Source organism: Acinonyx jubatus, chromosome E1, assembly GCF_027475565.1.
Source record: "Acinonyx jubatus isolate Ajub_Pintada_27869175 chromosome E1, VMU_Ajub_asm_v1.0, whole genome shotgun sequence".
Classification (NCBI taxonomy): Eukaryota; Metazoa; Chordata; class Mammalia; order Carnivora; family Felidae; genus Acinonyx; species Acinonyx jubatus.
Genome location: NC_069397.1, coordinates 45,443,167 through 45,456,202, shown reverse-complemented (window position 1 = coordinate 45,456,202; position 13,036 = coordinate 45,443,167). Strand labels below are relative to the sequence as shown.

General features: G+C 44.3%; 1 protein-coding gene across 1 annotated transcript in view; it reads left to right on the top strand.

The window, feature by feature from the left end:
- Positions 1-607: 607 nt before the first annotated feature.
- The window catches only part of ERN1 (endoplasmic reticulum to nucleus signaling 1), an 81,567-nt gene continuing 69,138 nt past the window's right edge, over positions 608-13,036 (top strand). Inside the window, exon 1 of the mRNA XM_027048017.2 lies at positions 608-846. Coding sequence (XP_026903818.1) covers positions 802-846 — 45 coding nt within the window. The 5' untranslated portion in view covers positions 608-801. The remainder of the gene's footprint in view (positions 847-13,036) is intronic.

The following is a 13,036-nucleotide window of genomic DNA, read 5'->3' as shown; positions in this document are numbered from 1 at the left end:
CTTCAGCTCAGGTCATGATCTCACGGTTTGTGGGTTCGAGCCCCGCATCGGGCTCTGTGCTGATAGCTCGGAGTCTGGAGCCTGCTTCGGATTCTGTGTCTCCCTCTCTCTGTCCCTCCCCTGCTTGCACTCTGTTTCTCTCAAAAATCAGTAAACATTAAAAAAAATTAAAAAAAAAAAGAAAGATTCCATCACGACGAAAAGACGAAGCGGGAAGACGAAGCGGGGGCTCGGAACACCCGGCACCGCCCGTCTCCTGACCTTTCCCCTGGTCGAGTCTTACGAAGCGGGTCTCTCGGCGGGGTTGGTGAGACGGTCTGGGGATGGGGGTGCACCCGCGTGGCGGGATTGCTGTTCTCCTTCAGCCCTCGGAAAAGCTCCCTGTCTAAATCTCTCAGGGCCCCTAGACGCGTGACGCCCAGGCCTGACCCTTCCCCCCAGCAACCGGGGCCGCGTGACGCCCAGCCAGCAGGAGGCCAGCTCCGCCCCGGACCCGCCCCTCCAGTACGGCCCCGCCCCGAGCCCGCCTTCGGGCCCGCCCCCCTCGCCCAGTTTTGGGTCCGCCCCCAGGCCGGCCCCGCCTCCGGCCCCGCCCCGACCGGAAGAAGCGGCGGCACCCGGTGCTTATAGGGCAGGGCATGGGGGTGCCGCCACCGCCTAGTCAGCTCTACGTCGGCTGAAGTCCTGCCGCCGCGGCGCTGTAGTCGCTGCGCCCCCGCCCCGTCCTCTGCCTGCCCGCCGGCCCGCACCGCCCCCCCGGAGCCGGCCGGCCGGGCCCGGAGCCAGGCCCGAGTCCTCGTCATGCCGGTCCGGCTGCTGCTGGCGCTGCTGCTGTCCGGCCTCGGGGTGAGTGACCGGGGAGCGTGGGGTGGGGGACAGCGCGTGGCGGACCGGGGTCCGAGTCGGGAGCGCGGCGGCGGCGGCGGCCCGAGGCCCCGCGCGCGCCAGCGGAGGTTCGGGCCGGGCGTGGGAGACGGCGCCGGGCGGGGAGCGAGCACCTCCCGGCCGGCCGGAGCGGCGGCCGCGGCCGGCCCCGCCGAGGCGCACGCCACCCGAGGGGCCTGGCGGGTCAGCGCGCTGTCACGGGCAGCGCTTCCCGGACCCCGTGCGCTCCAGTACAAGTTTGTGTCGTCCCGGCGGCACCTCGGGGCCTCTGGAAGGCCCCGCGCGCTTGGGAGGCCATCCCACCTGCCCGACCCTTCCCACAGGTGGGAGCCGCCTCTACCTGCCGGAGGCCGTGGGGCAAGGATGCAAAAGGGCCGTGTAACCGAAGGGCAGGGAATGTCTTGCGTTTATAAGCCTGGTTTGAACTTTTAAAAATGCGAAAACTTTGGGAGGCACATGCAACTGGGAATGGGTAAGCATTTTTACCTGTGAGCTTGATTCTGCTTACCTGCCTCGCACGTTTCTAGGTCTTCAGAGGCAGGAGGCTTCCTGCACCAAGATTTCGTTAAGGAGGTTAAGCCGAGGGATTTGCCCTCTTTTTAAAGATCCCTTGTGGGACCGCGCGGTAAAGCCGCTTCAAAACTTTAAATGAAAGACCGTCTCCTCCTGGGAGAGCGCGGTGGAGCTGTCTGAAACGCCTTTTCATCTTTTCCTGGAGAGAAGCTCCTGGATTACATTTATTTAACTGTTTAAGGCCTTTACTCAGGCTATGGATTTGGGCCCCATAGCTGGGGAGGACATTTTGTGGACAGACTTGGCTTTTTTTCTTCTGGTTTGAAGAACCTAAATTAGTGGTTAAAAAACAAACAAACAAAAAAAAAAACGCATTGTTCAAGATGTGGGGTATGGTACACTGGCCAGGTTCTGTTTAATGACTTCCACTATGTACTCTTTAATATGGTATATCATGTACCAGCTGTCCAGGTGGAGGATTGACACGAGTGTACCTAAGGGCCACAGTGTGAACTCCTTGGAGGTTATACACTTTTGGTAAATAATAGTCAGTGCTCTTGGAGTAACAAGAATTTGGAAACAGATAAAATAGAATATAAAATCATCTTTTTCAGATTTGGGGTTTTTTGTTTGTTTTTAAAGGAAAATTTGTACATACTTCATGATAGAACTCATGTAAGTTAACTTTTTCTTCCAATTCAAAAAAAAAAAATCCACTTTCACAGCTAGGGTCATGTTTTGAACTTGAACACTTGGCCTTGAATTGGTTGACTGTTGTTTGGTACCTGTTCATAAATAAGAGTATAAACAGAATGACCAAACAAATGATATGGAAATCGATCATTTCATATCACAGCCTAGGTATACATGGGCTTTGGGTTTTGCTGCATATTTCCATTGGCTGTTCTTTGATGGATTCTAGTATTTTAGTTATTGAGTAACTTAGAGCCAAAAATAACTATTTCGCTTTAGTTGGGACTATAGTTTCAGTTTGTGTAAATATTTCCAAATTGTATTTAGAAATCCACCCTTCTCAAAGTTCATGGTAAAATATCCCAGACCCTTATTAAAAAGTTACATTTTAGTATAACTGCTTTGTAAGTAAAACGTCAGAATTTCACTCCCAGAATTATCTACCAGTAAAAATTTTGATCCCCAAACAGAGTGAGAATTATTATTTTAAATTCCAAACGGAACTCATTGCTGAGTTTGCAGTTAAACTAGGTCCTGCAGAACCCACTGGTTGTAAAATCGGACAAACCTGAGTTCACACTGGTCACTTGCTAGCTGTGCCCTCAGGCAAGTTATTTTACTTTTTAGAGAGTCTGTTTCCTGATATGCGAAATAGGGACAGCCAGCACATGTGAAGGCACCTTGCATATCATAGGTAATAAATGTAAACTCTCCCCCCACCAGATGCTTTTCACTGTCATTATTTTTGTTACTGCTATAGTGTACCTCAAGGAGGAATATTTTTCAATGCTATCTCTCTTTTTTAAAGGTTTTAGTTTATTTATTTCTTAGGAATCTCTACACCCAACATGGGGCTCCAACTCATCACCCTGAGATCAAGAGTCGCATGCTCTTCTGACTGAACCAGCCAGGCACCACAGTGCTCTTTGCTTTGATTGATGAAGTAACCAGGGCATTGGAGGCAATACTGTGATTTTTTTATTTTTCAGGAGAGTGTGACTGATTGAGCCAGACATTGACTCATAGGCTGAGACTCTAGGCTACCATATCCAAAATGCAGTGACATCGGTGTTGCTAACTTTAGGCTGTCTTTTGTTCATCCAAATTGTGCGTATTTAGTGAGTGTTTTCCCTCCTTCTTAGACCTGGATCTTGTGCCTAATGTTGGTTTGTGTTACATTATTGCTGTCTTCTAGTCCTCATTTAATGGTGTTGCCACTTCTGTCAGGTACCAAAGAGATCCGCAGCATGGGAGGGAAAATGCTTTCTTCAGCTAGAATATATACAATTTCTTTTGCTCTTTTGGCTTTAGAAGAGAACAAACAATGTCACCGAGAACTAAGGGCCACGTATGTACAGAAACACGCTAAGAATATCATCGGAGTCTTAACTAGAAACGTACTTATCATTTACTCAGATAGTTATCACTTGCACAAATTATCCCACTAGGAGATATCAAGTATTTATACTGAGGCCATGAGGTGAATGTTTCATTAAGCTCATATCAGGGCTGCCGATCATGAAATTGGACTGGAGTTGTGCACGTGTGTGTATTTTGTCATTAACTTGCCTGGCCATTGGGCTTTCCACAGTAATATAGCTTCTCAGGGCGCAAGAGAAAATGTATGAGAGTTCCTCTTGAGAGAGTTCAACAGTAGACCATATTCCTGAATGTAAAACCGGTGAAGTACGCAAAGGTTTCTTGTCTGGACAGAATAGTGCCACCTTCATGGACCTGGGAGAGAGAGTTATTTGCCCACTTCGGATTTTGACTCCCATTTTTCAGGTTGAGGAATCTTTGGATAATGATGTCATTTTTCACTGGAAACCTCTGGTTAGGGGATCCAAAGTAATCTTTAGGTTCAGTATTGTCCACGTGTTATAGTGATCAAATGTGCTCCTAAAGAGATGATATAGGTGGGAAAGATGCAATGTATCATTTTAATGGATTCAGTTTTTATTATGCACAAATAACTCGGGGCCTGTAACCTAGCAATATGATTAGAGTGTGGTGCTGGCTTTAAAAACAGGGACAGTGAATCATAGTTTGTGAATAATAAACATGCTGGTTGGCTGTATTTCCCAGGGGTTGGGGATTTTTTTTTTTTTTTCTATCTTTATCTTCACCTATATCCCATGTTTGGTGTCAGACTTTCCTGCCTCAGAGCAACACATTCTTAGTGATGTTTAAGTGAGTGCAGCAGACAAGAAATGGACTGGGGAAAGTAGAACTTTTAAAAGTAATCATAAGCTCCCTGTTTGTATTTTTTCAAAAGTTTTTTAAGTTTATTTATTTTGAGAGAGAGTGCGTGCACGCACAAGTAGGGGAGGGACAGAGAGGGAGAGAAAATTCTAAGCAGGGTCTACCTGTCAATGCGGAGCCCAACTTGGGGCTCCATTTCACGAATCATGAGATCACTACTTGAGCCGAAATCAAGAGTGAGAGGCTCAACTGACTGAGCCAGCCAGGCACCCCATGTTCTTTTTTTTTTTTTTTTTTTTTAATTAAAATTAAGCTCTACACCCAATGTGGGGTTTGAACTCACAACCCTGAGATCAAGAGTCCCATGCTGTACTGACTGAGCCAGCCAGGCACCTCTACATCACTTCTGATTATCATGTGATCTTTGTTCATGTACGAACACACAGCAAATACTACAGTATAAAAATATGTGTTCTATATTTATGTTCTGTTTTTTTTCTCCCCCCACAGAACGATTAGGACATTTTCTGAGTATGTCATTGAATTTGTCACTTTTACTAGCACCTTAGTAAACAGCCATCCATGCCAAAAGCATTTGAGCCTTCTGTGCCCAGCCTGAGGTTGGGGACAAGGGTCATAACTGACCAAGATCGATATGGTAGTAAACCATGCCTTGCATAGTGACCACCCTACTGGGGTCATATAAGTTGTTTCCAGTTTTCCCATTATTATAAGGAGAGGTGTATTTCCCTTTCTTTTTTTTTTTTTTTTTTTTAATTTTATTAGTTTTCTTTATTTTTGAGAGGCAGAGAGAGACAGAGCGTGTGTGGGGCAGGGGGGCAGAGAGAGAGGGAGACACAGAATCAGAAGCAGGCTCCAGGCTCTGAGCTGTCAGCACAGAGCCCGATGCGGGGCCCGAACTCACGAACCATGAGATCATGACCCGAGCCGAAGTTGGACGCTCAACCGACTGAGCCACCCAGGCGCCCCATGTATTTCCCTTTCTTTAAATCTTTTGTATGTTTGATGCTTTCTATATGATAACATGGGGAGATTTTCAAAAATCCCTCAAAGTAATCATATTTATTATAGAAATGTTAGAAAGCATGGATAAGTCTAAATTAAAAAAATAAACCAAACAGCAAACCTGTAATCATACTACCCAAACATTACCTCTAGTAACATTTTTAAGAGCTTGATTGACCTATAATTCACATATCCTACAGTTCACACATTTAAAGATGTAATTCAGTGGTTTTTAGTATATTCACAGAACTGGGCAACCATTACCCCAATCAATTTTATAATATTTTTATCATCCCCCAAAGAAACTCCACACATTCGCTATGACTCTCCATTTCCCACTCACCTCCCAGCCCCTGGCAACCATGAATCTACTTTCTTATCTATATAGATTTGCCCTGGACATTTCAGGTGAATAGAATCTTAATGCATGTGGTCTTTCGTAACTAACTTCTTTCACTTAGCATAGTGTTTTCATCCATGTTGTATTGCTGTTTTGTTCTTTTTTATTGCTGAATAATATTCCATTATAATGGATATACCACATTTTGTTTATCCATTTTTTTTAAACATTTATTCATGTTTTGAGAGACAGAGGGTGGGGGGGAGGGGCAGAGAGAGAGAAGGAGACACAGAATCTGAAGCAGGCTCCAGGTGCTGAGCTGTCAGCACAGCCCGATGTGGGACTTGAACCCATAAGCTGTGAGAGCATGACCGAACTGAAGTTGGACACTTAGCCAACTGAGCCACCCAGGCGCCCCTGTTTATCCATTTTTAAGATGATAGACATTTGGTTGGTTGTTTGCCATTTTTGGCTATTAGGAATAATGCTGCTATGAACATTTGTGTACAAACTTTTGAATGGCCATACTTTTTCATGTTTCTTGGATATATACCTAGGAGTGAGACTTCTGGGTCATATGGTAACTCTGTATTTAACCTTTTAAGTAACTGGCAGACAGTTTTCCAAAGCACCTGCACTAATTGACATTCCCACCTGCAATGTAGAAGGGTTCTCATTTCTCCACATCCTCATCAACATTTGATATTCTCTTTTTGATTGTAGTCAGCCTACTGGGTGTGAAAAGGTAACTCATTATGGTTTTGATTTGCATTTCCCTAATGGCTGATCTAATATCTTGATATATATCCTTCCAGACATTTTTTTCTGTGCACATATTTGTATAGATAATATTTTTCTTCCCCAAACTGGAACATATCATAGATCTTTCTGTGTCAATAAATTTAATTCTATAACATTCTCACTGCTGCATACTTCTCTGGATGCATATACCATAATTTGACCATTCAGCCACTTAGATATTGAGGCTGTTTTTAATTTGCATTATAAGCAATGTGATAAACCTTCTTGTTTAAGCATATCTCAACTGCCAGATTATTTCCTTGGGGTAATTTCCCAGTACCAGAATTTGCTAACCTTATTTACTCTTGCCCTCTCCCCCCAGCCCCCAAGCAGTATTGGATGTTTTAAAAAAACACAAAACTAACCTTTAAATTGGTTTTATAATAACCATTTGAAAGTAACCCATTTTCTTTTAGCAGTGTGGATTTTAGGTCAAGTGAAAGTGGAATGTTTAGATGTTGTTTTCTTTTCTTCTATTTTGTAGATGTAAATAACCATGGTGGTCTTGTGATGACAACTTATATACCTAAAAGCTGCTGAGAAATGTTTTATCCTGATTTGTTAAGTAACTTGTTTGCAGAGTCCTTTGGTCTGCCATGGTTTCAGATCAGCTTTCTAGCAGATATGGCTCCCATGAGCACCCTGAAATACCTCGGGATGATTCTGTGAGTTTGGTTTTGAGGGTAGCCCATCTCCTGCAGAGAAGATTCTTTCTGTAGTTTGTTGTGAGGCCATTAAAAATTTTTTTTTAAGTTTATATATTTATTTTCTAGGGGAGGGGGAAAGAAAATCCCAAGCAGGCTCTGCACTGTCAGCATGGAGCCTGATGTGGGGCTTGAACCCACGAACTGTGAGATCATGACCTGAGCCGAAATCAAGAGATCCTTAACTGACTGCGCCACCCAGGTGCCCCAGAGGCCATTTAAAATTTTGCCTCAAGACTGTTTATATATAAATCCAGAGTTGGTGCATTGATTGTCCCTTTTGGAGGCTACAGTTCTTAAAACATATAGCTTGTCCACACAGCTGTTTTTCCTGGGAAGACTCAGGTAGCACTTGACAGTGGAGTAATATGTTTGGTGGTGTTTTGTTTTGTTTTTCCTGTAAACATACCTAAACTGATTCATCCAAAGAAATGTCATGTCTTTCCAAATAATCACCTCTTTAGGGGTCAGGGGTCATGTCATACAGATCAGTTTAAAAAATTTTTGTTTTTAGTTTTACTTTTCAGTATTTCACTTAGGAATTTATTTAACCAGTTTAATAATTCAACTTTAAAACAAAGGAACCCTAAAAAAGCAAATATTTACTTTTAAGCCGGTGATCCTTACACAATGTAAAACCTTTCCCAGTTTCCTTCCAGTTTTTGCTCGACTGTAACTTCTACATGGTTCACACTGAAATTTTGATCAAAACTGTTACTCAGACTGATGTATAACTTATTGAGGACACCTGGATCTGATTTTTGGTTTTTAAAAACTAAACACTTGCTATCACTTAGGGGATTCAGCAGTATATTCTTTGAAGGGGATTTCCAAAAAAATTCCACAAATACTGTGAGCATTGGGAGCATATGTGCATAGATGGATAGCCTCCCAAGGTTAGAGTCAGGGTGTCTTAGACTGCTAGAAGGAGTCTTGTGGATCTAGTCCAGTGAGCCTCAGTATTTTCCCCACCTCACGTTAGGAATAGAATGCATATCCATCAGTAACAGTGGGAGTACATTTGGGGCATATGCCATTCCCTCCCCTCCCAAATTGAACAAATGCTCTCTGCCCTTTTCCCCAGAGCAGACAGGTGAGGAAGCCGAGGCCAGAGAGGGCTAGTGACCTGTTCAAGGTCATGCTTCAGTGGTGGAATTGAACTTTGAAGCTGATCCTCCTGTTTCCTCTTGAACAGCAGCTCCTGCAGTGGTTATGTTCTGGTGGGTTTGTGAGAACCAGTCAGTTTACCCCAGTCACACCCTGAGCAGGTGACCAATGTTGCTGCAATGAGAGATTGGGTGTGGAGAAGGACTGGGAAGAGAAGAAAGCAGACTTTCTAGTAAGCTTCAGGAACATCTCAGATAATGCTTTTGTTCATCCCCTTAGGATTGTGGCCTCATACCCTTTGTTCCAGTACTCGAAAGATGCAGCTTTGAGGGGGAAACACTGCCTTCGCCTGAGACTCTCCATCAGCAAGAAGGACCATTTTTAACTCTGGAGCCGAGTCCAATGATCATGGATAGAGGAGATTCAGGGGCCCTAAACCTATTTCATAGTTGAAGCTTGTTTCTATACTCAGATCTAATAATATCCAAGCAGGTGCATGTGTTTCAGTAAGATCTTACCCAGAAATGTTTCTGAAATAGCAAAACTGAAAGTTCATATCTTAGAAGCCTTTAAACCAGAGTTGCTCTTCCTTGGTGCAGTCAGTCTTTGGTACAGAATCCTGAAAAGATCAAACCTTCTAATCATCAGGCTCGGCCTGGTTTGCCCTTGCAGAGGCCCCTGCCTTCCAGCCAGTTCTGGCGCCAGGAAGTGGGTCTGTGGTGACAGGAGAGAGAGTGGCCTTGGCCCTTGGACCACAGTGGAGGGACGAAGGTTAGTTTAGGTGGATTTCAGGAGAGTAATGAGGGAGAAAGGAGGGCACCAGGAAGGTGCTCTACGGAGAGAGGGGTATCACTTCTCTTGACATAGAAGGCAGGGACCCTGTCTTGCTTATCTGCATCCTCTGTGGCATTTAGCACGGTGAGTTGGCCATACCCACTGTAGGGAGCACTCAGCAGATAATGATTGAGTATTCCTTTTTGAAGTTTTTTAAGACCAATAAAAACAAGGGGCTGTTTTATCATCAGGCACGTGGGTTGTGGGTTTCATAGGGGGAAGGAGGGGGAGGAAGATGTTCCTGTGTCCTTTAATGGGATCTTATCAATAGTGTTTCTACAGAGGGAGAGGGGTTTCTGGAATCCTTGCATGGGTGGCCATGAACCACAGTGTGTGGTGTCCTCTTGATGGGCTCCTCATGTCAGTAACAAGATTAATTTTTCCATTGTCAGACCCCGTGAGATAAATGGTTGGTAATCATTCAAGTCAGTTTCATTTTTCACTCAGCATGATGTTTCATTGTTAAAAAACGAACCTTGATCTAGGGCTGTCCTTTTATGTATAAAACATGATTTCCCTAGTTAGTAGACTAATTTCTAATTATAATTCAAAACCACCCCATTCTCCAGTGGATTATTTTCCCCCCTCTATTTCAGATGAGGGAATAACTGTTCGTCTGGGATGCAGAAGTGTTTGTCATGGAAACTGAATTTTTTCATACATTTTCTGAACAAACAGTGCTGTCAGAATCCTTAGATCCTGATACTGTCATTGACCTACAGTTGGGTCACAGGTGTTTGTTGACCAAACTGAGTCAGATCTCTTTTAAATTAAATGGCCCATGACTCCTGAGGAGCGTCTAAGAGTGAGAGAAACACCTGTCTAGGAGGCCACATCTGCAACTAGGAATGTGTGAAGTTGAGGCAATGCCTCTCAGCCCTGGCCGAATTAGTCATCTAGGGTCACCTGGGGAGCTCATTAAAAACCCTGAGGTGCCACCCAAGGTGACTGAAATCAGAATCTCTAGGAAGGGAGCCCAGCATCCTTTCTTTTAAATAAAATATTATAATTGTATACATATAACTTTAATTTTTTAAATATGTTTTATACATAAGAAGACAGCCCTAGATCAAGGTTCGTTTTTTAACAGTGAAACATCAGGGGCGCCTGGGTGGCTCAGTCAGTTAAGTGTCCGACTTCAGCTCAGGTCATGATGTCACAGTTCGTGAGTTCAGGCCCCGCATCAGGCTATGTGCTGACAGCTCACAGCCTGGAGCCTGCTTTGGATTCCGTCTCCCTCGCTCTCTGCTGCTCCCCCGCTCGTGCTGTATGTCTCTCTCCTTCAAAAATAAACAAACATTAAAAAAAAAATTTCAACAATGAAACACCATGCTGAGTGAAAAATGAAACTGACTTGAATGATTACCAACCATTTATCTCACGGGGTCTGACAATGGAAAAATTAATCTCGTAACTGACATGAGGAGCCCATCAAGAGGACACCACAGACTGGTTCATGGCCACCTGTGCAAGGATTCCAGAAACCCCTCTCCCTCTGTAGAAACACTATTGATGACATCAGAAGCCCCAGAGGACTCTACTATGCAGCCAGGTTGAGGCTGTCAGGTAATTCCCGTGTCTGAATCCTGGACAGAGCAAGTGTGTTTCCCTGTGCCCTGGAATATCACAGCACTGGACCAGATCGGAGACAGGTTTGGCTCATTTTGTAGAGAAGTTGGAACTGATACGTTCTGCCAGTTAGTGGCAGACCTGGTAATGGAGAATTTAGCATTGTTTTTTCTAATACATTGTATTTCCCAACTTTTAAAGAACAGGTAATTCCAAAGGGCTTTTTTTTTTTTTTTGAGTACTAGCTACTGAAATTGCTTTTTAAGAAATCTGCTTTAACTGCAAAACTGGCTTTGCATTAAATACACTTAGTTATTGAATTATGAAATGTTTAGAATTATTTGAAAGTATGCTTAATGCTAACTAAGTGTTCTTGCCTTCTCTGTATGTTAAGAGCCCTAAGGAATCAGAACAAGACTCTCTTCCAGGTTCCTTTACAGTACCCTCTCTGAGTTTTAAAGGAGTCTGCTGGAGCCAGAGTGAAGCAGCTAAGGGGAGTGGGTATGGAAGAAATTTGTGAAAGGAGTAGGTTCAATAGTTAAAGTACAAGAATGAAGCACGTAAATAAAAAGGAACTTTCTTATCAGGGTGAGACCATGGATTGGAAGCAAATCGTGGGAGGATATGATTTGTGATACTCTCCTTCCTCTTCTCCTGGGAGGGCTGGATATCTGGATTATTCGTCAGCCTCACAGCCCTCAGGGATTTTACAGCAGGTGCACGGGTAGAGGGCCTGACTGTAGAACGCAGGGAGCTGGCCAACGTGTCCTTTTAGGGACTGGTCTCGCATCCGTTGTGACCCCAGCAATCTGAACGGGTGGTTTAGAAGCAAGGGGGACTCTCTTCTAAGTGTCACATTGACCGAGCTGGACCAGATCTAAAATGCTGCTGGAACAATGGTGACAAACGTCAGTAGGATTGGGAAGTCAGTCTTTGATGACAGCTTCTGCATGGGGCTGGGCATCTGACCTAACAGAGTTGGGTGAACTCCGGGACAGGGGCTGTGTTTTCCAAACTGAACTTCATGCTGAAAGGAAATCCCCATTCTGTTCTCCTCAAGTAGATAGGTAGGTGTACTTTGTCATTTTAACTGTTTTGAAGTGTAGCTTATAGGCATAGTTTTATGTTTTCATGTGTGTTTTGAGCCATATGATACACATGTATTTTTTCAGTGAATGGGAGTTGGGAGTTGAGGGAGGGGTTGATGCTAGCCGGCTAGAAGACTGTGGACAAATGAGTTAGTTCTTCTCTGTTTCCTCATCCATAGAACAAGGCATGGGGGGGCCTGGGTGACTCAGTTGGTTAAGCGTCTGACTCTTGATACTGGCTCAGGTCTTGATCTCATGGTTCGTGAGATTGAGCCCCGTGTCAGACAGCATGGAGCTTGTTTGGAATTCTCTGTCTCCCTCTCTCTCTGCCCCTCCCCCACTTGCACGCTCACGCGCATGCTCTCTCTCTCTCTCTCTCTCTCTCTCAAAATAAACATTTAGGAAAAAAAAACCAACAAGGCATGAAACTAGAAAATCTAAGCTGGCCTATTCCTGAATGTCTTCCCAAATTAGGAACACAATTCAGGTTAAAGTGACTAGTGCCCCCACCATACAGCTTCACATTCACTCCTACCTAGGTGGTCAGAGACGAGAGGGCTACTTTGTTTGAGCCTTCCAACTTTCCTAGCTCCCGAATGTAGTGGACTCCATGTGTTCATTCATTCATCCACCAGTTTTGTTGAGTATATATTATTTGCCAGGCACTGTTTGAGGTGCTTGGGGCACATTAATGAAGAAAACAAAGACCTGTGCCCTCGTGAAACTTCTACTTGGTGGAGAGAGTCAAGACACAATAGCGTGATAAATCCATAAATATATTTGTGGGAAAGTGATAAAATTCTACAGAAGGAAAGAAAACAGAGCAGAGCAAGGGAGATGAGGGCCTGGGAGTTGCCCCAGCAGTGGGCTGTGGTTTCATCAGGTTACACTCCCCTGCCCTGTGGGTCCCTCCCTAACCACTGTCCTCTCCCAGACAGGAGCCCTTCCTGTACTCTGAGTGGCGTCACATCTCACAGTGTTGGGGTTAATATACAGGTTTAGATTCTAGTTTGTTTCACGTCTAATCATCTGAAGGACTGGTATTGATGGCTCCTGTACATTGGAAACTCCTGAGCAACTATGAGGTACTGAGTGTAACTGTTGGCCAATTTTTAATGACAACATAAGAGAAGGTTTAAAATTCTATCAAGGAAATCTCAGAAACCCCCGCAACTCAGACAACAGAGCCAGCAAGTCTTTGATTTTTGTGATGGTTCTGTTCCCAAATGTACATGTGCTTGTATGTATGTCTGTGTGTGTATATATACATATAT